The sequence below is a fragment of the Auxenochlorella protothecoides genome, assembly GCF_000733215.1.
Source record: "Auxenochlorella protothecoides strain 0710 unplaced genomic scaffold scaffold99, whole genome shotgun sequence".
In the NCBI taxonomy this organism is placed as follows: Eukaryota; Viridiplantae; Chlorophyta; class Trebouxiophyceae; order Chlorellales; family Chlorellaceae; genus Auxenochlorella; species Auxenochlorella protothecoides.
The window spans coordinates 97,578-120,370 of record NW_011934403.1 but is presented as its reverse complement, the minus strand read 5'-3'; the positions used below and the strand labels follow the sequence as shown (position 1 = coordinate 120,370).

The following is a 22,793-nucleotide window of genomic DNA, read 5'->3' as shown; positions in this document are numbered from 1 at the left end:
TCGTATAATGTATGCTATACCAAGTTATTACGGAGAACCCGCTGTTTCGCTTCAAGTCCTTTGTCGGGCCGCGGCGCGCCGGCGCGCCAATGCTGGCCTGCACCTGGCCGTCCGCGGCGGGCGAGGCCGCGGGCGAGGCCGCGGCCTCACCGCGCGAGGGTGGGCGGCGGGGCGCAGGCGCGGGCGACTCCCCCACCCCCCGCGCGCCGGTGGAGGAGGAGATGCGCTCGCTGCTGAAGAACATGTCCATTGACGAGGTGGATGCGGTGGCCGCGCTGAGCGCGCGCGGGTCGCTGGACCGCTCCGGCCTCTGGTTCGGCGCGGGGCTGGGCCTGCACCCCGCCGGCTCCACCATCACCGAGGAGAGCTCCGGCGCGGCGGAGGGCGCGGCGCGCAGCGCCAGCTTCGAGGCCAGCGTGTCCGGGTCGGAGGCGGCGGAGCCGGCGCTGCGCTTCGCCATCGAGGACTTCATGCCCGAGACCGCGCTCGTCCTGGGCGGCGACAAGATGTTTGTCACGGGCAGCGTGCGCAGCGCGGCGGGTCTCTGGGAGCGCCACGTCCACCTCAAGTTCGGGGAGGAGGAGGTGCCCGCCGTCGTGCTCAACGCCACCGTGCTCAAGTGCAACGTGCCACGCGCCCCCACTCCCGGGCGCGTGCGCCTCTGCGTCACCCTGGGCGACGGCGTCCCCGTCAGCAACACCGTGGCCTTCACCTACCGCCACGTGGAGGCCTGGAACGGGGCGCCGGCGCCGCCGGCGCCCGCCGCCGGCGCAGACGTCCACGCCTGATGGATGCAGGGGAAGCGTTGCGGCAGCCAGGAACTGAGTTGCAAGAGCAGCGACAGGCTGGCGTCGGCACCTTCGACGCGCCTGCACCCCCTCCTCCTCACCCTCTCCCCTCACCCTCATCCCCGTGCAAGACAGAAAGCGACGCCGATGTTCCTGCACCTTTGCCACGCTGGAAGTTGCGCCCTCTGCCTCCTCGCGCATTCTTGATCTGTCTTGTATCTTTTGATACCTGCCCTTCCTTGTCTGGTCTGGATGGACCCATGCCTGGCCTAGCCTTGCCAAACGTTCGTGACCTAAAACACAAGTGCCAAGTAAGATATTAACCAGCGAGGGCTAGGAGGGTGACAGCCATACAAAGAGCACAGAATGGACCGGTGTCTCAACCAAAGGGGACGCCTGGTGAGCAAATGGAATGTGTCCAGCGCACCTCGCACAGGAAAGCTAACATCGTCGTCGTGATTCCCGCTTTCCGGGGTTTCGGGATGTATTACCAAACGCCGAGACAATGCATGGGCCGCGGACTGCAGAGTGCATGTACTACCTGACAAATTCCGATAATTACTGACAACCTGGTTTGCATGATGCGCAGCGGAACTCGACGCCACCTCCAGGTGTCGGTGGTCATACACCGAGCATGTCCGGTAGGCCTGGACCACCCCGGCGACATCCATGCAGCCTGACATACATGCTCTACACACGTGTACCTTGCAATACGTACTAATTCTATGGCAGAATCCCACCCTGACACTGTCCGGGGCGGGGTGTGGCCGACCTGGCCCTCCCTGCTGCGGGTGTCATGCGACTCCAGACCCATGCTCAGACAGCTGCGTGGCCTGGCCGCCCTGTATTTGCTGCTGGGGAGGAGCCTGAGCAGCATCGCCCTGGAGCTGGTGCGGCACATCCGGCAGGCTGGCGGCGTGCTCAAGAGCCTGTCCCTCGGCGGGCGCCTGGTGTACCGTGGCGTCGAGATTAAGCGCTGGCACGGCCTGGTGGCAGCCTACCTCGCCTACAAGGCAGCCCAGGCGCTGCAGGGTATCATCAAGTACCTGGCGCAGACGGGGCAGAGGAGAACGCTGCGGCGCCGCATGCGCAGCGCGTCGTCATATGAGTAAGTGGAGGGAGGGGGGGGTCTAGCATGTTCGCAGGGTCTCCGAGCAATGCATGCAGTAGATGATCCCGTTCTCTGTTCATGCATGAAGGTACTCAAGCTCTCCCCCTGCCATCATGGCTTCGCAGGGAGTGGCAGGGGCTGGCGAGGGAGTGGGATAGATTGACGGGAGCCAAGGCGAAGCCGTGCCTGACAGCCTGCGAGGCAGCCGAGCTCCGGGAGCTGTCCGGGAAGCTGCGGGAAGCCCGCCTGGCAGGCTATCTCACCGCCCTCAGGTTCACGCTGCGCATGGACCTGAAGCGGCGGAGCGGGTACGAGGCCGTCCAGAGGTAGGCGGTGGGCGGGACGGAGCGGGATCTGGGTATATCGAGAGGCTATTTTTCTCCCCCTCTGGTCTGATGCCAGTGCTGGTGCTCACCATTAGGCCGCCTTTCTAGATCGATGTACTTTCCTGACCCGTGCCCCAGCCCTGTGCATTCTGACAGGCTCCTGGACACCGGCATCCAGTGCATCACGCTGCCTGCCGAGGTGGAGGAGTACCTGAGCGAAGCCATCCAGGCGCTGCAGCACATCGTGGGCACGCCTGGTGAGACGAAGGGATGCTTTGGTGGAGTAAGGGGAGGCTGGTTGTACGTGGCAGTGTAGAGTATGCAGACCTTGCATGTGTAAAAGGGTTTCAGCCTGCAGGATCATGCGGCAGAGTGCTCCTGCCTGGATTTCCTAGCAGGCCTGATACCTGGCACAGGATGAGCTGCTAAAGCTGGCGGCGCAGCCTTGTCCCTCCACAATGCCGGGTGCCAGCGCTGTCCCACCCTTTACCTTCTTCTACCCCCCTCTACTCTTGATTCCTGCAGCATTGGTACACCGGGATAAGGTATCGTTCTTCCGCGAGCTGCGGCACGCCTACGGCCGCACTGCCCTGGTCCTGTCTGGCGGCGGCTCCTTCGGCTTCTTCCACTATGGCGGTGCGCAATTTTGTGTGGAGCATCGCCCCTCCCTTCCTTGTTACGAGCAGCCGATTGCAAATGCCCGCTCCAGAAAGTGTCAGGCACTGCACCTCCGAGATTAAGACTGCCTTCGCCTCCTTCCACATCCCCCCCCCAAAAAAAAAATACTTCTACCATGCAGTGATCAAAGTGCTGCTGAATGCGGGCATCTTGCCGCGCATCGTGGCTGGGAGCAGCGCCGGTGCACTGGGCGCGGGCATCCTCGCCTCGCGCCCCGTGGCCCAGCTCGCGGCGCTGGTCAACATGTTCCCCGGCGATCTGGACATGAACCTGCTGTCCAACAACACCACGCCCCACATCCTGCGCCACCTGGTGGTCAAGGGTGAGGCTGGTGTGGGTGTCGCGCTGAGGAGGGAGCCGGTGGCACGGCGGGCCGCGAGCACACTCGTCAGAGGGATCCCCCTTGCTGTGCGCACCAGGCTCCTCCTCCTGCACCCCTCCCCTCCCATCCTCACACGCCGCTTCCGCTGGCGTGCTCTGCCGGATGGGCGTCGACCCATTCCTCCAGACCTGATTCCCGCTCACCACCCCATCCCACCCCTCACCCCTCCAGGCACGGCACAGGACGGCTCGGTGTTCGTGGAGCGACTGAAGCGCCTGTACGGCGCCGACCTGACCTTTGCCGACGCGTACGCCGTCTCAGGCCGCATCCTGAACGTGTCGGTGTGCGCGGCCGACACGCGCGAGCCCCCCCGTGTGCTCAACTACCTGTCGGCGCCCAGCGTGCTGGTCTGGAGCGCGGTGGCCTGCTCCTCCGCCTTCCCCTGGCTCTTCGCGCCGCGCGAGCTGCTGGCCCGAGACCCCCACGGCGCCACCGTCCCCCTGGGCGCGGTGGGGGGCGGGGGCGGCGCGGCGCTGCCGCGCCGCTGGCGCGACGGCAGCCTGGAGCTGGACCTGCCCATGCGCGAGCTGGGCGAGACCTTCAATGTCAACTACTCCATCGTCAGCCAGGCCAACCCCTGGCTGCTGCCGGTGATCGCCGCGCAGCGCCTGCTCCCCGCCGGCCTCGGCCGCGCGCTGGAGACCGAGTTCAAGCACCGCTGCGGCCAGGCGCTGACCTTCTTCCCCCGCTCCCCCCTGCTGAAAATGGTGGGCCAGCCCTGGGGCGGGCACGTCACGCTGGCCATGCCCGCCGCCGCCTTTGGTGCGGGCCAGGCCGCGCGCAACCTCAGCCCTGCCGACATCGCGCGCGCGGTGAGGGAGGGCCAGCTCCGCGCATGGCGTGCGCTGCCGGTCATGCATGCCGCCTGCGCCGTGGAGGCCGCCATCGACGCCGCGCTGGCTCAGCTGCTCGCGCCCAGCGATTCGCGGGACGGCGCCGCCACGGCGCAGCACCCCCTGCCACGCAAGATCCCGCGCGCCTCGCTGCCCTCCTGGCTGCACCTCCCCGCGCTCGGCCTGCCGCCCTCCGCCTCGCTGGAGCATGAGCTGGGCGCGCACGGGTCCCTGGCCGCCTCCTTGGCCTCGTTAGATGAGGAGGCGGGGGAGGCGGGCGGCCCGCCGCTCGCAGACGCGGCGCCCGACGCTCCGATGTCCTATGCGGCGGGGGATGTGGCCGCCGCGGAGCACGTCTGGCGCGACCTGGCGGAGCTCTCCACGCGCTCCCACTCCGCGCTGGACTGCATCGCGCCCTGACGCGAGCAGGACAGGGCGCCTGAATGGCAGGCAGGCCTGCACAGATATCCTCGCGGGCACGTTGGTGCCCCAGTCTACCAGCATCGTCCCTCTGTTGTATTACAAGCACTGGGCATGGGCATGTCCTCCCTGGGATAGGTTCGATCGTTCTCGTCGACAGTATGCAAGGGACATGATACAGGGGCAAGACCAGGGTCTACGTTCAGCAGCAGCCTCGATGGCCGCCGTCGCCACATCGGAACCTGGGGCCAGTGGTGCGACGCAGGCTGAGTGGCCCAGCGCGAGCGGTGCGCCCGTGCCACGCCTGTGTCCAGCCTCCTCATGGCGGACTCCCTCCATGTACCAAAGGGAGGAGGCTCCTCTCCACCCCCTTTGCCCGCTCAGTGGATGCGGACGGGAACGGCGGTGGAGTGCTGCAGGGTGGGGTGCGCCTCCAGCGCCGCCTCCATGTTGCCGTTGGACCAGTACTCCGGCTGCCCGTGCTCCAGGAACCAGTCGATGGTGCGCTTCAGGCCCTCCTTCCAGTCCACCGTCTCGCTCCAGCCCAAGTCCAGCAGCTTCTTGTCGCAGATGAAGTAGCGGCGGTCGTTGAAGGCGCGGTCGCGGACATGAACGATGGAGTTGGCGGGCAAGCCAAAGTGCTTGGCGATGTCGGTTGCCACATCCACGACGGTGCGCTCCTTCTGCGTGCCAATGTTGTACGTCTCGCCGACCTGAGGATATGGTGGAGGGAGGTTGTGATACTTGGGCTGAGGGAGGTGGGGCGGTAGGAAATTTTCCCAAAGGAAGATTTCATTCCTGAGGTGTGGTCAAGCACTTTGAGAATCAGTGTTGGCCCCAGCGGATACCGAAAAGTATATTGGCATGGTGGATCATAATAACAATGCAGTGTGTTGTAGCCGAGCTGAGCTCATGCACCGAAAGGGGAACCACGCACTCGCAAAGCACCCCTTATGAAACATCAGCACATGTCTCTACTTGGGTCCAGGTGGTGGTCGGCAGGCACATGACCACTGAGACGGTGCTCCCACGCACCCACCCACAACGCACCGTGCCCTTCAGCATGACGATGATGTAGGCCTCCGCGACGTCCTCCACGTACAGGTAGGACCGCACCGACATGCCGTCGCCGTGGATGGGCAGTTTCTCGCCACGCTGAGCCCTCAGAATGAACTTGGGGATCATCTTCTCCGGGAACTGCAGATCACAGTGGGGAATAAAATGGTGTTGTGCAGATGCCGGTAGCGAAGCGCCCCATGAGCCCAGGCGCCCTTGGGCAGGCAGGCCACATACGCCCTCCCTCCCAAATAGTAAAAAGACACCTGCTAGACCAATAACAACGCACCTGATGAGGCCCGTACACGTTGTTTCCCCGAGTGACGATGACGGGGAGCTTGTAAGAGGTGTGGTAAGCGCGCGCCATCATCTCGGCACCGGCCTTGGCCGCCGAGTAGGGGTTGGTGGGCTCCAGGGCAGAGGCCTCGCTCAGGCCCTCGGCCTTCCCCAGCGAGGTCTCGCCGTAGACCTCATCGGTAGAGACGTTGAGGAAGCGGCGGATCTTGCCGTACAGGCGGGCGGACTCGAGCAGGACATGGGTGCCATAGCTGCCAAGGCATGAGGGAGAGGGTGCTGATTGTGAGCACAGGCTTTGTGCGTACAGGGGAGCATGCATCACGTCACCATATCCATTCCTGCACACACGCTTGCCACCCCAGCATACGTGTTGTTCATGGTGAACGCCAGGCTGTTCCCGAAGGAGTTGTCCACATGGGTCTGGGCGGCAAAGTGCATGACGGTGTCGATCTCCTCGGTCTCCAGAATGTGCACGATCAGGTCCGTGGACTGGATCTCTCCCTTCACGAACTTGAAGTTGGGGCAGTCCCGGATGGACTTCAAGTTCTCCAGCGTCGCGCAGTAGTCGAGCTTGTCCAGGACAACCACCTGTGGGGCGAATAGATGCGGAGGGGTGGTTGGAGGGGCCCCACCGATGCTAACGCCGACATGCTGGCATATAAGTTTGATCATTGGGCATAAGCATGAACATGTGCATTGCTTGTAGAGGTGTTGGGCGACGCGGAGGCCCAATACGCCGGGACCCCCACGCAGATCTGGGTTGCCCAAAGCTCTGGACATGCCGCTATACCTTGACATGAGGGTAGCGCTTTACGAGCTTGATGGTGACATGACTGGCAATAAACCCAGCTCCGCCGGTGATGAGGATGCTGCGCGGGACGTACTCCTCGACGGCCATGGCCACCAACTGCCCCGTGGAAGCAGTGCTTGCGTCACTGGGAGGTGGAGCGCTGCACTTTAATGCAAGATCTCGATGCTATGTAATGAATGTAAGGACAGAACACAAGAGATCACTGTGAAGATTACCCGCACGTCTCCAGCCTAAGTCGGTTCGCGTTGGGAGGTTGGGACGGGTTTCCTTGACCCCGGACAGGGCCCCCAGCCCCTGTCCCGGTGTTCAGAAAGGTCACTACAGGACTAGCAGCGTCCCGCGCAATCAGTGCGCGGCAAGAGGAAACAGATGCAGTCGACAAAGGCATATGAAACAGAGAGGAACGCAAGGCATTCTCAGTAGCGTCCACCATAGCCACCACCGCCGCCACCAAACCTGCAGTTCAGCACGAGAGGCGAGTGGTTCAGAGGCATGGCGCCCGCACAGCAGAACAGCGCAGTGAAGAAGGCAAGCGCTGGATGTCAGGGCAGTGGCTGCTCAGGAAACAGCCCAAGCTGCCGCGGCGACACCCTCATCAGTATCGCCCCCCCAAAAGTGCCCAGGCCGTGCGCCCTCCCCACATCCGACTCACCCGCCGTAGCCGCCCCCGCGGCCACCACCCACCGGGAGCATGTTCGCCCCAGTGCGGCCGCCGCCCCCGAACCCGCCGCCGCCGCGGCCGCCGCGCCCTCTGAAGGAGCTGGGCCCCCCGCTGGTCATGGCAAACTGCCTGAGCTCGGGGGGGCACCACCTGCCCCGCCTCCTCCAGGATGCCCACCAGCTGCCGGGCCATGCGCCCATTGTTGGCCGTGAAGAAGCTGTGCGCGCGCCCGTCCGCGCCCGCGCGCCCCGTCCGGCCAATGCGGTGGACGTAGTCCTCCGCGCTGCCGGGCATGTCGTAGTTCACCACCAGCTTGATGTCCTTGACGTCTGCAGGTCAGTTCAGGGAAGGGGGAAGGGAGGGGGCGAGACCCACCCGGAAGGGGGCACCGGTGAGCAAGGGCGGCGGGGGGGGGGGCCAGGGTCACTGGGCATGCATCGTGAGGGTAGCTGATAGGACGCTAGAGACACGGTAAGCCGGAGTGCGCAGGGGAGGGCCGGGCTGGGCAGGCCACAGGCGGGCGGCGCGGAGCATGCAGGGCGAGCCAGGCGAGGCCGGGCGTGGCCTGCAGGCGGCAGGCGGCCCGTGATGACAACCACGGAGGCCTGCGCCATGCATCCACTTCCCCAGAGCGGGGTTCCTCCCCACTCGGCCCGGTCAGAGGGGCCGAGCGGGCCTCCCGTATGTTGGGAGGGCGTGCGGTCAGAGACCCTGGGCCCGGGTAGGGGGGCCGGATGGGTTCCCTCACGTCGCAGCAAGGACTTCAGGGGTGGGGGTTGCAGGTGCTGCTCGACGCGCGCACAAGCAGGGCTGCCGAGCATGCACCAAACCGCCCAGCGCTGACAGCACCGTCGCGTGTGCGGCTTGGTGAGCCACCCCTCTTTGACCGCCTCGCGCCGGCTGTGGCACTCGCTCCGCGCTCGTCTGCCCACGGTCCTCCGCATGCACACCGGCGCCATGCATCAACTTTCCCAAAGCCCGCAAGGGCTGGCACACGCACGGGCAGTGGCCCAGAGCGAGCTCAGGCGCATGCGCCAAGCACGTTGGCACGGCACGCAAGGCCAAGGCGCCGTGCATGACCCGTACCACGCCAGGCATGCGGTTGCAGCACCGGCATACAGCAAGGGCCGGCTCCTACAGCCGCAGCCGCACCCCGCCAGCGTAGGGGGGCGGTGCATGCGTATACACTCCGCCCTGCCTCTCCCAACCACCCCCCCTGCTTCCTCACCCAGGCCTCGCGCCGCAACGTCGGTGGCGAGCATGATGGGGTGCTTGCCGTTCTTGAACTCGGCAAGCACCCAGTCGCGCTCCTGCTGCGTCTTGTCTCCGTGGATGGAGAGGGCGGGGAACCCGTCCTGGCGCAGCTGGCGCGTGACCGCGTCGCAGCCGCGCTTGGTCTCGCAGAAGACGATGACGCGGCGGCCGTCCATTTCGCGCTCCAGCAGGCGCAGCAGGCGCGGCAACTTCTCGTGCTCCGACACGAAGTCGAAGGCCTGCTCGATCTTGTGGTTGGCCTTGAGGTCGCTGGACCCAATGGTCACCTGGTAGGGCTTGGTCAGGAACTCGGAGGCCAGGGCCTGGATCTCCTTGGGCCAGGTGGCGGACCAGAGCAGGGTCTGGCGGTCGGGCCGGATCTGGCCGAGAATCTTCCTGATCTGGGGCTCGAACCCCATGTCCAGCATGCGGTCCGCCTCGTCCAGCACCAGGTAGGTCACGCGGCGCAGGTTGGTGGTCCGCCCCTCCAAGAAGTCGATGAGGCGGCCGGGGGTGGCAATCACGATCTCCACCCCGCGCCGCAGGTCGTTGCCCTGCGGGCCCTTGGGCGCACCGCCGTACACGCAGGTGCTCTTGATGCGCGAGGAGCTGCCGAACTTGAGGCACTCGCTCTGGATCTGCACCGCCAGCTCGCGCGTGGGCGCCAGTGCCAGCACAATGGGGCCGTCGCCGGGGGACAGGTGGGGCTGCGCGTTGATGTGCACCACCGCGGGGAGCAGGTAGGCCAGGGTCTTGCCCGACCCCGTCTCCGCGATGCCAATCAGGTCGCGGCCCAGCAGCGCCATGGGCCAGCCCTGGGCCTGGATGGGGGTGGGCTCCTTGAACCCGGCCTTGGCCACCTCGTGCAACACGTACTCGGGGAAGGAGGCCTCCTCGAAGGTGGTCACAGGCTTGGGCACGCCCTCGCCGCCGACGTGGATGTCGCGCTCCGCGCGGTAACGCTCCACCTCGCCGTCGCTGCGCGCCGTCACGTCGGGGTGCTCGTAGTAGAAGTTCTTCTCCAGGGCGGGGACGTCCCGGAAGTCCTGCTGGGGCAGGGAGGTGAAGTTGATGTCGTCCCGGCCACGGCCCCCGCCGAAGCCACCCCCGCCGAAGCCACCGCCTCCGCCGTAGCCACCGCCACCGCCGTAGCCACCGCCACCACCGTAGCCACCGCCGCCGTAGCTGGACCCCCCGGCGTAGCGACTGGAGGAGTCGTCGTATCTGGGAGCGAGCGCGGGGTGGGGCGGGGCGATCATTTGGTGCCGGGCAGATGGTAATGCCCCAAATGCTGCATCCCGCTGTCTTGGTGACACCAAACAGGTGCTCTCACAAAGCCCTCACCTGGAGCTACCACCGTATCCACCGGAGGAGCGGTAGGGTGACCGCGAGCGCTCCCTGTAGGCCATGGCTGGTACCTCTACCTGTAAACTGGGCTCCTGTATAGTTTTGCGTCGGTTCAATTACTCTCGCCGGCAAGTAATGCTGAAATGTTTGTGTTATCCCGGTGCGACTGTCAGTTTCTGGACTGGAGCAGGGCGCTGAAGCGGGAGCAATATTCGGCGGGAAGCGCATCAGGGTGGATGGATTGGTTCTCCCCTGCAGCATCGAGCATTGGTCCAAAGCGCAGGCCGGAGGACTGCGATCATGCGCTTGTAGACGTCCCTGAGCATGCATTGCCAAGGATAGAGTGCGCTCAAAGGGGCTTTTAGGAAGCCCGATCAAGCTTGGTGCGCAACTCTCCTCTTCCGACATGGTGGTCTCGGTCGCTCCCGTGCGCCCTGTGGCGATGTCTCCTGACTGCAGAGCCTGGAGCGCTTTTACTGTGCGTGGCCCTTCACGCATGCCTTGCCACACTCTATCTCCTGGATACACTGCTCGGAACACTGCTGTCCGGGCCGGTGGGGGTAGGTCTGTGAAAAGGCAGGAGCAGGTAAACGTGCCTGACGCCCCACCAGCTCCCTCGACACCTGGGAGGTCCATGGACACAGCTGACACAGAGACATCAGACAGGGTAAGTGGACTGCCCTGTGGCACTGTGGTCTGCATGGGCAACAGCTATGAATTCTTAAAAATGTGATCCTGGAATGCCACCGGCTCTCAATGCCACATCCCCTGCAGGGGCAAGAAGAGAAAGCTGAGACTTTCACGACTTCTCAAGGTCCAGCAGCAGCTGTCAAGACCAGCCCGACCTCAAACATCGTCCTGGTGCGGTGATGCAATCGGGTGCAGGTACCATCATTCATGAGGGATGCACTGCTGTAGATCAACCTCGCGACTCTTCAAGGCCCCCGGTCATATAGCCAGCATCATGTGAGAGCAGTGAGAAGTTGCCAACCCCGCCTGAGGTGCGTTTATTCTCCTGCCACGACAGGGAGCGCTGGAAGAGGTGCAGCTCATACAGTGGCCAACCATACCCCAGGCCCTTGTCAACACGGTCCAGGTCCTCATCATTGTGGGGACGACGTCTGTGCTCTTGTTTGCAGTGAACTCGATCTTGACGGAACTGTCACGGAGAGCCTATGGATAGCAGCTTGAGAAGTGCTTGAAGATGAAGCTGACGGCCGCCTCTTAATTGATTTAACTTCACTGGAACCTGCGCAGTAGCACAAGCGAATCACAGCTGCAGTCGTGGGTCGTTTTGTTGCTAGAGTTGAGTCCCAGAAAATGGTAAGCCGTGCAATCAGTAACCTGCAAAGTCTGCGCAGTACAGTCGCCCCATCGGGATGGCAACTCCACGAGTAGCTTCGTGGGAGGAGCCCTGCACCTAGGACAGCAGCCGGCTATGAACGTTGTGCCTGATGGCGACCATAAGCACGACGAACACTGTATTCCCAAAGACGTATCAAGTGATAAAATCAACATCCGGCAACTTCCAGAACAGATCGGTGCGCGGCACCACGTTACTTAGTTTAGCAGGTCACGACGACGCGTGTCGGCAGGATCACGACGCGTCCGGATCGGACCACTTTGGAGAGAACCGAAGGCTCCCTCGGCATGTCCCACTCCTTCCACAACCAACAGGAATTTGGCACCCCGAATGTCGAGGCTGGAGAACCCAGGGTGACAACCATGTTTCGCATCTCCTCCAGGGATGTCCGGCCAGCTACGGAACCCTCGCCCAACGTTGGACCTGATGCCGTCTATGCGAAGACCAGCCCGCCCAGAGTCACCGTGAACCGCATAGTAGAACCCAAGGATGGAGCGGAGAGGAGCAACATCTCCAGCACGGGGTGGAATAGCAATGGCGAGAGTCCCCGGGCCTCTGGGGTGAGTCTCAGCAAGCCCTCCCGCCTCATGCGCAAGCTGCACGTCTACAGAGAGGAGTTCCACGTCGGAAATGATGAGGTGCGTCCCTGAAACCAAAAAGTGGGGCCTGCAGAGAGCTGACTGGGGTGCAGAACCGGGACGGAGAGCTGGCAGGGCAGGGCGGCATAAGGCAAGACCTAACAACACTGGATGACTCACAGGCCCTGTGCATCCTTAAGACCCTGTGCACCATCCCAGTGCCTCGACCTCCCGTTCCATAATGCAGCTGTTCCTCGAAGACTACCTGTGTGCTGTCCAGAAGAAGACCCTGAAGCAGGGACGCATGTATATTTTTGACAAGCACATCGGCTTCCATGCAAACATTTTTGGTCACCACAAGTACTACAGCATCCCCATCAAGGTCCGTGCTGCTACTCAAGGGATTGGAGAGGAGGGGAGACTCGTCCAAGTGGACGTCATCCTATTCATTCGATACTGAAGCACTCGGCTCCTCCCTTCCTGCCCTCGCCCCTCATCCTTGTCAACACATCCCAACGTCCATGCAGGACATCACCAAGGTTACAAAGGAGTCCAACGTGGGCTTCCCAAACTCCGTAAAGATATGCTGGGGACACACCCACTCCCTCTTCTTCACCAGTTTCCTGAACCGCGAGGATGCATACAAGTAAGCTCCTTGCAGGTAGAGTTGTCATTCCACACACCTTGCCACCGACTTCCAATGGAGTTCCAGCTCACACTCCCCGACGCCCACCCCTGCAGGCTGATCATGCACCTTTGGCGCCAGCTCAGCAGCAGAGCTCCCAGCGAAGCGGGATCGCCCGAGGGGAGTGAGGACGAGGCCCTGACCAGTATAACAAAGCCGGTGAAGAAGCTGCTCTGCAGCGTCGGCTTGAGCAGGAGCTCTGCGACCAGCCAGGGTGGAGGTATGTTGGTGCGAGCAGGTCACTTAATGCTGATGGGGAATGGCCTCGTCAGGATGAGCGGCAATAGGAGGCCATGGATGCATTGTCCATTTGGCAGCTGAATACGACGCTGACACAGACAGTCTTGACCGCCTGACTGCGCCACTTTTTTACCAGCCAGGCGGCGCCCACCCTGCAATGGATTTCTGACTGGCAGGTTGACCTGACCCTTTGCAAGACCCGAATCCTGGCTCGAGAGCCACTTGTCCTCGCCACATTCGCAGGCAAGTCAGAGAGGTCCCCAATCAGGGAGGACAGCAGTGGCGATTCAGACAGCGACTCCTCGGGGAGCAGCGATGACGAGTCCTCTGTTGCCGAGGGCGGGGATCCCAAGGTGGGCAAAGTCCTTGGTGTGTAGAGGTCTCCCTTGTGAACGCGAGCTGCCTGCTGTTGCGGCGGTAAGACCTCACCACATCGTCCCTTCTTTCCTCCACAGGCGGAGAGCCTGGACGTTGCCAGGGCTGATGAGGACGCCCCGAGCGTGCAAGACGATGCCAAGCCATCCCTGGTGAGCCTGGCAGGGGGAATGTGGGTTTGGTGCATGGAGGAAAGGATGGAGTTGGAGATGGGCTCCTGAGATCCTGCACCCGCCTCAAATACCTCTTTCCCCAACTTCTCCCTCGGTGCAGGAGTATACTGTGCCCTGCTCGCCGCAGGTGTTCTGGACAAAGTTCCTGGGAAACAACTCCAGCTACTTCAAGGACTTCCATGAGTCTCGCGGTGACTCCTCTGTCAAGCTCACAAAGTGGAAGAAGCACTCCAAGGTGCTGACACGGGAGCAGGCCCTGGGGAGTACAGGGTTTGCTCTGTGGCTTTGCATGGACCTCGTGGCATGAGGACCCCTGCCCACAGAGGGTGCAGCAGGCATCGACCTGCCGGCAGTGCTTGCGCTTCCTTAGGTCCTCTTGAACACGGAGTGGCTCTCGGCCACCTCGTCTCCACCGGCGAGCCTGTCCAGGCTTGACCCGCACCACACCTCCTTGCATCCGTAGGGCGGCGTGGTCAGGGATCTGCAGTTCGTGACGCCGGTCAAGATGAAGATGGGTCCAGACACGACTCTCTGCAACCAAACGCAGCGTTTCACAGTGAGCCATGATGCACCACGGCCACTGCATGCAGAGCCGCTGTTGAAGGAGAAAGTGTGGGCCATGTGCCGCTGCATCCCGGGGGAGGGCCCTTGTCTCCCTTGGCACCCCCTCCTGCACACACCTCACTCCGTCGTCCCTGCTCTGCTCCCTCTCCCATCAGGCATACAGGGATGACCATCTGGTGTTTGAGACCACCCAGACCATGAACGACATCCCCTACAGCGACCACTTTACGGTGAGAAGGGAGGATGCTGGGGAGACGTGCTGTGCAACAGCTTGCGTCGTTGTCTGTCACCCTTCTGCTGTGATGAACATCTCATCCCTGCCAAAGAACTGCGTTCATCATCTGCCGTGACCATCCCTCACCCGTCAGGTGGACTCGCGGTGGGATGTGACTTCCTCCGAAGATGACAAGTGCACCGTGAGGATCTACATTTTTGTTCCATTCAGCAAGGTGTGCAAGCACATGGGTGGGTGGTGGACGTTGGTTTTTGGCAAAGTCCAGATGGCGATCCAAAGATTATCCTTACTTTGAAATCGTGCACAGCTCGCTTGATGCCCTTGGCTTCCCTCTTCATCATTTGCAGAAAACCATGTGGAGGAGTTTCATCGAAAAGGGAGTGAAGGAGGGATGTCTCACGTCCTTCACCGCATGGAGAGACATGGTGAGGTGTGGGGTGTAGCTTCAGTGGGGAGCTCTTGGTGTCGTGACGTCCTGCCTCGCCGTTTGGGAAACCCTGAATGTTACCAAGGACTGCATGGGTCCCAGCATTTTCACTGGAGTGGTTCTGCAACATCCTCTCTCCATCTCCGCACAGGCCAAGGACGTCTTGGCCGGCAAGAAGGGCACCCCCGCACCAAAGACCCAAAAGTCGAGGAGTGGCGGAGGGGGTGGGGTGAGTGACAGTGCCGGGACCCGTCCCAACACCGATGGGGCTGAAATAGGCCCAAGCTCACGAACCCTGGGCGCAGCATCGGGTCTGCTGTCCGGCAGCCTGGTCAACACTGCCTTGCTGGCGGCCCTGGTAGTCCTGCAGCTGCTGATCCTGTGGCACCTGCGCAGCTCGACAGCAGACCCTCGATCTGAGATTGGGGCTGAAGGCCTGCGTCCTGTGCTGAGGGAGCTGATCCTGGAGCTGAAGGAGATGCGGTTGCAGGACACAGGAGCCGGAACGACGGTTGTTCTCGGCAGAGCGGCCTGAATAGCCGCACCGCGCTACTGTGGGCGGAGTCGCCATCAAGAGCTTATTCCTTGTGAATAAGGCACCCTATGACCCCTGTTACTAATCATTTTGTACACTTCCACTCTTTTGGCGCCGGCCATTGTAATTTTGGACCAAGAGCAGAACCAGGCAGCCAGCTTTTGGACTCTTCCGCCTGCTCAGCGCCGATTTTCTTTCCTTGTCACTTGCCTGGGCGACACGACAAGAGGACACTGCGCCCCACGACAGCAAGCAAGAGGAAAGTGTCTACACAAAATATACTAGTAAGCACGTCCTTCATATGTTGCATAGATTGCACCACTTCGAACCCCGTCACATTCTTGGCACGCAGCCCAGTCTTACCCCATGGCCTGCCTGGTTCGCCAGTGGAAGCGGTGGGGCGGGTTGCAGCATCAGCTAGTCTCACTCACAGCCCAGAGCTTACAAGGTGAGGTGAAGCTTGGAAGACGTTGCGGTACTAAGGCCGGGAGCGTGCTCGGGTCGCCATCGCTCGACTCAGTGGCGCCGGTCACCTAAATAAGTGCCTCCTCCCTGTACACAGAGACCTGCGGCGGGCAGGGCGCTGTCGCTGGGTCAGCACTGCAGCTGCAGCAGCTGAGGTGGGCTTCCAAGAAGCAGGGGGGCTCCACACAGAACAACAAGGGACAGAATCCACAGAACCTGGGCATCAAGATGTACGGAGGCCAGCGATGCATCCCCGGGAACATAATCGTGCGGCAGCGGGGCACCGAGTTTCATCCCGGAGCAAATGTCGGCATGGTGTGTCTCAGTGGGACGTTGGGGGCAAGGGGTTCTGTAAACGGAGGGGTGGCCCTGCCACCCCACAGGGAGCTGGATTCTTGAGCCCCGGTGTGGATTGGCCCCTTCCAACTCCATAACTCACTTCCCCCCCCCCCCCGGGCCTCCCGACCACAGGGCAAGGACCACACCCTTTTTGCTTTGATCCCCGGCAACATCAAGTTCAGCTTCGACAAGCGACGAAAACGGAGAATGGTGGCCATCCTGCCTCCAGAGACGGCGAGTGCCAGCGTCTCAGCAACCGCTTGACACACGTAGTTGGCATGCACCGCTGTGCTGATGTTTGCAGCTCTGTGCAATGCAGTGGCTCTGACAGTACCAAGTGCTCAACAACAAAAATATGATAGGAGGAAGAAAATGGATAGGGAGGCTTTGTCCCAAACACATATCAGGACTCAGCGCCGACAAGTCAGGGCCTGATGAAGGACTAGTCATGCCGCCGGGATGGTCGCGCCCTCTGTGCGGTGCACCCCCGCCTGCCGCTCAGCCTTTTCTTCGACGCCGCTCACCAGCCGCCTGCGCTCCGCCTCGACCATGAGGCGCGTCAGGCGCCGGTCCGTGCCGCTCAGCGCTGCGCGCTTGGCCTCCAGCGACCGCCCCGCGGTCTCCACGGCGGCCTGCGCCACCCAAGTCTCGCCCTCCAGCGTCTCCAGCCAGCCGGCGATGCTGTCGCAGCGCGCCCTCAGCTCGGCTAGCACACCCTCCTGCAGCGGGGTCAGCAGGAGGGGGGGTCTGCTGGGCATGGGTGCCCGGCGGCTTGTCTGGGCGCCATCATGCACGGTCAGGGTCAGGGAGGGAGGGATGCGACCGCAGTCTCGCTCCCGCCGCAGGCATGGTTGCATGGAAGTCCTGGCGCCGTCAAGCCCACAAATCCCATTCCCTCTTTCCAAACACACACTGACCCTGGTGGCCTTGACCTCGGAGACCTTGGCCAGCTGCAGCTCCAGTGCTGCCAGCAGCGCGCCCTCGCCGGCCGCGTCTTCTCCCGCACGCTCGGCGCCGGGCCCCTCCAAATACACCTCGCACGCCACGGTGTGGCGGCGCAGCAGCTGCACGCTGGCTTCCAGCGCGCGCCGGGGCGCCGCCCCGCCGCCGTCCCGCTCGCCGAAGCAGAGCGCGCGGGGCTGCACGCCCTCGACCGTGCTTTCCTCCCCGCCCCGCGGCGCCCCGCGGGCCAGCGCCCAGGCCGGCGGCGTGCGCACCAGGCCGGCGGCAGGCGAGGGGCGCGCGGCCTCCAGCGCGGCGGCCACGCCCGGCCGCCGCCGGTCCTGGAGGAAAGCGCGGAGGTGGCGGGCCGGGCCCTCCAGCACCGCGGCCGCCGACACGGTTCGCCGCCGCGGCCGCGGCAGCCGCACTGGGCTGCGGAAGTCCAGCGGGTCGCAGGCCGCGCCGGGGGTGCAATTGGCGATGCCGTGGTCCGCACCGGCGTCAGTTCCCGACCCCGCTCCAGCGCCCTCCCCCCCGCTGACGCCGCGGCCCACCCCGCCGTCGCCGGACCGCGTGCGGGGAGTCACGACACGCACGCTCCCGCACTCCTCCCCCCAGGAGATGTGATGCCCCGCATCCGGGTCGGGTCCCGGCTGCAGTGCCAGCTCGCGCCGGTACTTGGCGCGCAGCACGCCCAGCGCGCTGTGCCGGATGGTGCGAAAGGCGATGGCTGCGGTGTCGATCAGGCGGCTGCCATCCAGGGACATGGGGGCCAGGGCCTGCAGCATCATGTAGGCGTCGCTGGACTCCCGCGTCGCACAGATGGCCTTTTGTTAATTGGGAGGAGGGGTCGAAAGGGGAGCGCAGGTGGTTGGGTTGGGGTTGCAGGGGGCGTGTGGGTGAGAAGGGCGCACACATCGCAGCGCTGGCTGCCCCCAAGAACCATGCTCGAAGCGTGTCATACATTTGGCGGGGTTTGGGGGGCGCCAGCGAGGGGGTTAACAGGCTTTCCTCCGGCCCCCAGCATCATACCGCCCCCCCTACCTGGTTGTAGATGTCCACAAGGGCGAGGGCGGTGCGGAAGAGGACTACGGGGCTGCCCTCCAGGAAGAGCAGGTCCCAGACGCGGAGGCATGTCTCCAGGGGCAGGGAGTTGACGAAGATGCAGAGGAACCAGTGCAGCGTGACCGAGCCCAGGTCCACCTCCAGCGCATCCAGGTGGCGCGCGGTGGCCGGGTGCGCACCCTGCACCAGGTGCGCCAGGATGCGCGCGTCCAGCGCGGGAACCTCCATGGCCGCGTCGAAGTAGCCCGGGAGCACGCGCTCGACCACGGCGGCCAGGCACCAGAAGGCCCCCTCCTCCGGCAGGAAGAGGAGGAAGGCAGCGGCCACGAAGTTGAGGCCCTGGCAGTAGCCCACCGCCGGGTTGCGCGCCGCGTAGGCCGCCAGCACGCGGCGCAGCGAGCGCCGGCCGCCGGCATCCATTGCCGCGTGGCCCGGGAAGGTGCGGTGCAGGTCCTTGTCCACCTGGGCCAGCCACTCGCCGTGGTCGGGGGACAGGCCCGCGGAGGCGGTGCCGGAGGCCGAGGAGGGCGGGGAGGGGGCGGGGGCGCCGGGTGCGTAGCTCGACTCCTCAGCAGCGCCCAGGTCGGGAGCGGCGGCCGCTCGGGCCTCGTCGCCGGCGGGCGAGAGGGCGGGCTGCTCCGGAGATGGCTCAGCGATTCCACTGGCCATCGCTCCGCCCATCGCGCCACTTGTCGACCCTCCCTCTGCAGCATCCGCCGCATCGCCCCGGAGGACGCCGTAGGCCCTCCCCGGCCAGACGCCGTCGTCGGGGGACAGGGCCGGGGCGTCGGCCAGGGCCCGGGCGACGAGGGCGGCGTACTCCCCCGGCCGCCGCAGCTCCCGTGTACGCAGGAGGCAGGGCCAGAGCAGCGCGCGGGCGTGGCGGGGGCCGCCGGCCTGCACCAGGGTGCCCAGGCGCAGGCCCGGGATGGACGTGCTGGGGTAGTCGGAGGGCGAATCCTGCTGCTCCTGCCAGGAGTCCAGGGCCTTGAGGAGGAGGTCTTCGTCGCTGGCGACGGGCCTGCCGCACCGAAGAGGACAGAGATTGGGGTGGGTCGGTGTAGTTTGCTGGAGAAATCTCAGGAGTCCCAGGGGCGGGCTCCGGCAGTAGCATCAGCTATGAAAGATCTGGCTGGTCACAAACCGAGATGCACAGCCATGCTCCCCGTTTCAGGGCCTGCAACACATAATCTTACTGTGCAATGCACAACAAGTATCCACCTACCTGGAGCTCTGTTGCCTGAGGTCTGCGAGGAAGGCCGCCCATCGAGCAGTCCGCTCCTCCTCCTCCTCCGCCCATGAGGGTTCAAACTGGTCGTACAGCTCCGCAAACTCCTCGCGTATCTGCAAGGGGTGGTCCATTCGATCTGAAGATACGAATTGCATGATTACATGCCCTGCCCTGCGCATTGACTCTGCCACCGCACCTCGAACCCGTAGGCGTCGAGGCGCTTGACTGGCCTGTGCTCGGGGGTGGCGGGTTGCCACTCCCCTGCATACTCCAGGGAATCCATGCCCCTGCTGGCTCCTACCCTCTGCCCATGTGTGTTCGAGTGGGGTAGTCGAGGTCTCACAGAAGGGATGAATCAGCCACTGTGGGGCCCGCACCAACCAGCTGACCGAGTCGGATTTGAGGGGTGGGCCCTGCTTTCCATCGCGCCCTCCCTCACCATTGGAATCTCAGGCCTCCCGTCCTGAAACAGAGGCCCCCTACTCCTGAACACCCTCCAGCACTTTGGACGGGGGTCCCGATAATCAGAACACTCTCGCTCGGCTTTGGTCAGAGGTGATTCCCGGATTTGCCATCTCTCCTGCCCCAGGTCCGAGTGAGGGAGGGCAGAATGGCAGACGACACGGCCTCTGGGTCGGTGGATCCCAGCAAGGAGGGAGTGGCGCCGGAGGAAGACTTCAATGAGGCAGACATGGATGCGGAGCTGACGGAGGATGAGGCCACCCAGGACGGACCGATCTATGACACGGACGCCGAGGAGGTGGTGAGTGGGTGCGGGGGGCACCGCTCACCCAGCCCCTGCGCAGTGCTGCTTCCGCATGGACCCATCTGCCTGGATTCGGTCACGAATCCAGATCGTGCCCGCCGCCTCGTGTGACCGTGCCCGGGCTTTCATTCGAACTTTCAAACTCGATCGCGCAGGCCCTGCCTTCGGAGGCCGCCCAGCTGATTGCCAAGAAGGAGCGGGAGCGTCTGAAGCTGCAAGATAAGCTCAGGCGCGAACAGCTGGAGCGCGTGCGGGAGGAGCAGAACCAGGACGCCGCTGCCGGAGATGTGCGTGGATTAGCTTTTTGGGTGGGGGGAGGGCGGGAGGGGGTGCGGCAGCTCACAGAGGGTTTCTACTGGCCTGCAGTAGTCGCTTGCCATGCCTGCATGCTGCCGTAGTGAGGGTGGGTCAGGCAATGCAGCCTGCCACTCCGACTGCTGAGCTGCCGGCCAGATTGTCGCCCCCATCGACTCCCATGCGACTTACTCCCACTTCCTGCCCTCTCCCTCCTCTCCAGGCTGCACGCGGGCGCAAGCGCCTAGACTTCCTGCTGCGCCAGGCCGAGGTGTTCCAGCACTTTGCCCCCGCGGCGGCGGCGGGGGCGTCGGCCACCAAAGCCCGCAAGAAGAAGGGGCGGCACGGCGCGGCGCTGACCGAGGAGATGGAGGACGAGGAGCTGCTGCGCGACGAGGAGAGCGCGGAGCCCGGCGCAGTGGGGCACCGCCTCCAGGTCCAGCCCAGCGTGATCACGGGCGGCACGATGCGCGAGTACCAGCTGCAGGGCCTGAACTGGCTGATCCACCTGTACGACAACGGCATCAACGGCATTCTGGCCGACGAGATGGGGCTGGGCAAGACGCTGCAGACCATCTCCCTGCTGGGCTACCTGCGCGAGTTCCGCGGCATCACCGGGCCGCACATGGTCATCGTGCCCAAGTCCACGCTGCACAACTGGCTGAACGAGTTCCGCCGCTGGTGCCCCGCCATCAAAGCCGTCAAGTTCCACGGCAACCAGGAGCAGCGCGCGGCGCAGAAGGAGGAGGCCTGCCAGCCGGGGCGCTTTGACGTGGTGGTCACCTCCTACGAGATGGTGATTAAGGAGAAAAACCACTGGAAGCGCTTCCACTGGCGCTACATCATCATCGACGAGGCGCACCGCATCAAGAACGAAAACAGCATCCTGTCCAAGGTCGTGCGCACGCTGACCACCAACTACCGCATGCTCATCACGGGCACGCCGCTGCAGAACAATCTGCACGAGCTCTGGGCGCTGCTCAACTTCCTGCTGCCCGAGGTCTTCTCCTCCGCCGAGAAGTTTGACGAGTGGTTCCAGATTGGCGCGGGGCGCGAGGCGGAGGCGGAGGTCGTCCAGCAGCTGCACAAGGTGCTGCGCCCCTTCCTGCTGCGCCGCCTGAAGTCGGACGTGGAGAAGAGCCTGCCGCCCAAGAAGGAGACCATCCTGAAGATCGGGATGAGCGACATGCAGCGCAAGTATTATGCCGCGCTGCTGCAGAAGGACATGGACGCGGTGACGGGCGGCGCGGACCGCTCGCGCCTGCTCAACATTGTGATGCAGCTGCGCAAGTGCTGCAACCACCCCTACCTGTTCCAGGGCGCGGAACCGGGGCCGCCCTACATCACGGGCGAGCACCTGGTGGAGAACTCGGGCAAGATGGTGCTGCTGGACAAGCTGCTGCCCAAGCTGCAGAGCCGCGGGTCGCGTGTGCTCATCTTCTCCCAAATGACGCGAGTGCTGGACATCCTGGAGGACTACTGCCTGTATCGCGGGTACCAGTACTGCCGCATCGACGGCAACACCAGCGGCGAGGACCGCGAGAGCCAGATCGACGACTATAACCGGGTGAGTATGTAGGGAGGAGAAGGGGGTAGGACAGGGGGGGTAGTGGTAGTGCGAGGGCTTGATATGTTGGCGGGTGAGTCCAGTCTCGAACTTTACAAGAAGGACGGCAGAGGCTGGCCAATGCCCAAGTCCTTGCGGCCCTGGGTCAGGGGTCGCGCCTCCCATTCCATGAGGCTCGACCTCCCGTCGCCCGTATCCTGAACCAAACTCCTCCCAGTGATAACCATCCCCTGGACCCTGTTCTTCCTTCGTCGCCTTGCTTCAGACGAGCACAATCACCTTCATATCTCCAAACCACTGATGATCACGCAGGAGGGCAGCGAGAAGTTCGTGTTCCTGCTCTCCACCCGCGCCGGCGGCCTGGGCATCAACCTGTACACCGCCGACATTGTGGTGCTGTACGACTCGGACTGGAACCCGCAGATGGACCTGCAGGCCATGGACCGCGCGCACAGGATCGGGCAGAAGAAGGAGGTGCAGGTGTTCCGCTTCTGCGTGGAGAACGCCATTGAGGAGAAGGTGATCGAGAAGGCGTACAAGAAGCTGCGCCTGGATGCGCTGGTCATCCAGCAGGGGCGGCTGGTGGAGGGCACCAAGGGCGTGAACAAGGACGACCTGCTCCAGATGGTGCGCTACGGCGCGGAGATGGTGTTCAGCTCCGAGGCGGCCAACATCACCGACCAGGACATTGACCTCATCATCCAGAAGGGCGAGTCCAGCACCAAGGAGCTCAACGACAAGCTGCAGGTGGGTGGCTGGTTTTGGGGGGGGACAGCAGCCCCCGGCATCAAGTCGGAACACGCCATGGACCCCGCCCGACCTCACCCCAAGAGCTCCCCCCCCCCGCCACCTCCATCCATCCGCAGAACTTCTCGGACGATGCCATGAAGTTCACCATGGACGGCGGGCTGTCGGCCTACGACTTTGCTGATGAGGACAAGGAGCCGGAGAACACGGATCAGCTGGACCAGCTGAAGCAGCTCGA

The 22,793-nt window shown here is 63.7% G+C and overlaps 8 protein-coding genes across 8 annotated transcripts in view; 4 read left to right on the top strand and 4 right to left on the bottom strand.

Moving 5' to 3' along the window:
• F751_6987 (Triacylglycerol lipase SDP1) overlaps positions 1-4,538 on the top strand; it is a gene marked incomplete at both ends in the record, with an annotated part of 7,459 nt that extends 2,921 nt beyond the window's left edge. The window contains 8 exons of the mRNA XM_011402931.1: positions 216-722; positions 1,613-1,896; positions 2,025-2,225; positions 2,382-2,482; positions 2,751-2,861; positions 3,025-3,225; positions 3,457-3,644; positions 3,792-4,538. Coding sequence (XP_011401233.1) covers positions 216-722; positions 1,613-1,896; positions 2,025-2,225; positions 2,382-2,482; positions 2,751-2,861; positions 3,025-3,225; positions 3,457-3,644; positions 3,792-4,538 — 2,340 coding nt within the window. The remainder of the gene's footprint in view (positions 1-215; positions 723-1,612; positions 1,897-2,024; positions 2,226-2,381; positions 2,483-2,750; positions 2,862-3,024; positions 3,226-3,456; positions 3,645-3,791) is intronic.
• Positions 4,539-4,918: 380 nt separating this feature from the next.
• On the bottom strand, positions 4,919-10,290 carry F751_6986 (DEAD-box ATP-dependent RNA helicase 20; the record flags this gene model as incomplete). Its single annotated transcript, XM_011402930.1, has 8 exons — positions 4,919-5,251; positions 5,589-5,735; positions 5,884-6,142; positions 6,259-6,479; positions 6,682-6,798; positions 7,634-7,692; positions 8,592-9,663; positions 10,258-10,290. The coding sequence occupies 8 exons, from the start codon at positions 10,288-10,290 to the stop codon at positions 4,919-4,921; spliced, it is 2,241 nt and encodes a 746-aa protein (XP_011401232.1).
• A 147-nt stretch (positions 10,291-10,437) lies between these two features.
• Positions 10,438-10,623, bottom strand: F751_6985 (hypothetical protein; the record flags this gene model as incomplete). The annotated part of the gene is made up of 1 exon (XM_011402929.1): positions 10,438-10,623. The coding sequence occupies one exon, from the start codon at positions 10,621-10,623 to the stop codon at positions 10,438-10,440; it is 186 nt and encodes a 61-aa protein (XP_011401231.1).
• A 1,066-nt stretch (positions 10,624-11,689) lies between these two features.
• F751_6984 (GRAM domain-containing protein 1A) lies at positions 11,690-15,139 on the top strand (the record flags this gene model as incomplete). The annotated part of the gene is made up of 12 exons (XM_011402928.1): positions 11,690-11,965; positions 12,153-12,287; positions 12,433-12,551; positions 12,647-12,810; positions 13,074-13,183; positions 13,286-13,357; positions 13,479-13,613; positions 13,842-13,934; positions 14,098-14,172; positions 14,311-14,391; positions 14,756-14,828; positions 14,910-15,139. 12 exons carry the CDS (start codon positions 11,690-11,692, stop codon positions 15,137-15,139), a joined length of 1,563 nt encoding a protein of 520 aa, XP_011401230.1.
• Positions 15,140-15,832: 693 nt separating this feature from the next.
• F751_6983 (50S ribosomal protein L27) lies at positions 15,833-16,207 on the top strand (the record flags this gene model as incomplete). Its single annotated transcript, XM_011402927.1, has 2 exons — positions 15,833-15,919; positions 16,076-16,207. 2 exons carry the CDS (start codon positions 15,833-15,835, stop codon positions 16,205-16,207), a joined length of 219 nt encoding a protein of 72 aa, XP_011401229.1.
• Positions 16,208-16,389: 182 nt separating this feature from the next.
• Positions 16,390-19,464, bottom strand: F751_6982 (TBC1 domain family member 2A; the record flags this gene model as incomplete). The annotated part of the gene is made up of 7 exons (XM_011402926.1): positions 16,390-16,662; positions 16,861-17,712; positions 17,930-18,412; positions 18,686-18,787; positions 18,854-18,971; positions 19,176-19,294; positions 19,378-19,464. The coding sequence occupies 7 exons, from the start codon at positions 19,462-19,464 to the stop codon at positions 16,390-16,392; spliced, it is 2,034 nt and encodes a 677-aa protein (XP_011401228.1).
• Positions 19,465-19,791: 327 nt separating this feature from the next.
• F751_6981 (putative chromatin-remodeling complex ATPase chain) overlaps positions 19,792-22,793 on the top strand; it is a gene marked incomplete at both ends in the record, with an annotated part of 3,687 nt that continues 685 nt past the window's right edge. The window contains 5 exons of the mRNA XM_011402925.1: positions 19,792-19,944; positions 20,103-20,234; positions 20,465-21,808; positions 22,121-22,555; positions 22,675-22,793. The exon at positions 22,675-22,793 is cut by the window's right edge and continues 685 nt beyond it. Coding sequence (XP_011401227.1) covers positions 19,792-19,944; positions 20,103-20,234; positions 20,465-21,808; positions 22,121-22,555; positions 22,675-22,793 — 2,183 coding nt within the window. The remainder of the gene's footprint in view (positions 19,945-20,102; positions 20,235-20,464; positions 21,809-22,120; positions 22,556-22,674) is intronic.
• The window catches only part of F751_6980 (Clathrin heavy chain), a gene marked incomplete at both ends in the record, with an annotated part of 1,265 nt that continues 1,238 nt past the window's right edge, over positions 22,767-22,793 (bottom strand). Inside the window, one exon of the mRNA XM_011402924.1 lies at positions 22,767-22,788. Within this exon, the coding sequence (XP_011401226.1) occupies positions 22,767-22,788 (22 nt within the window). The remainder of the gene's footprint in view (positions 22,789-22,793) is intronic.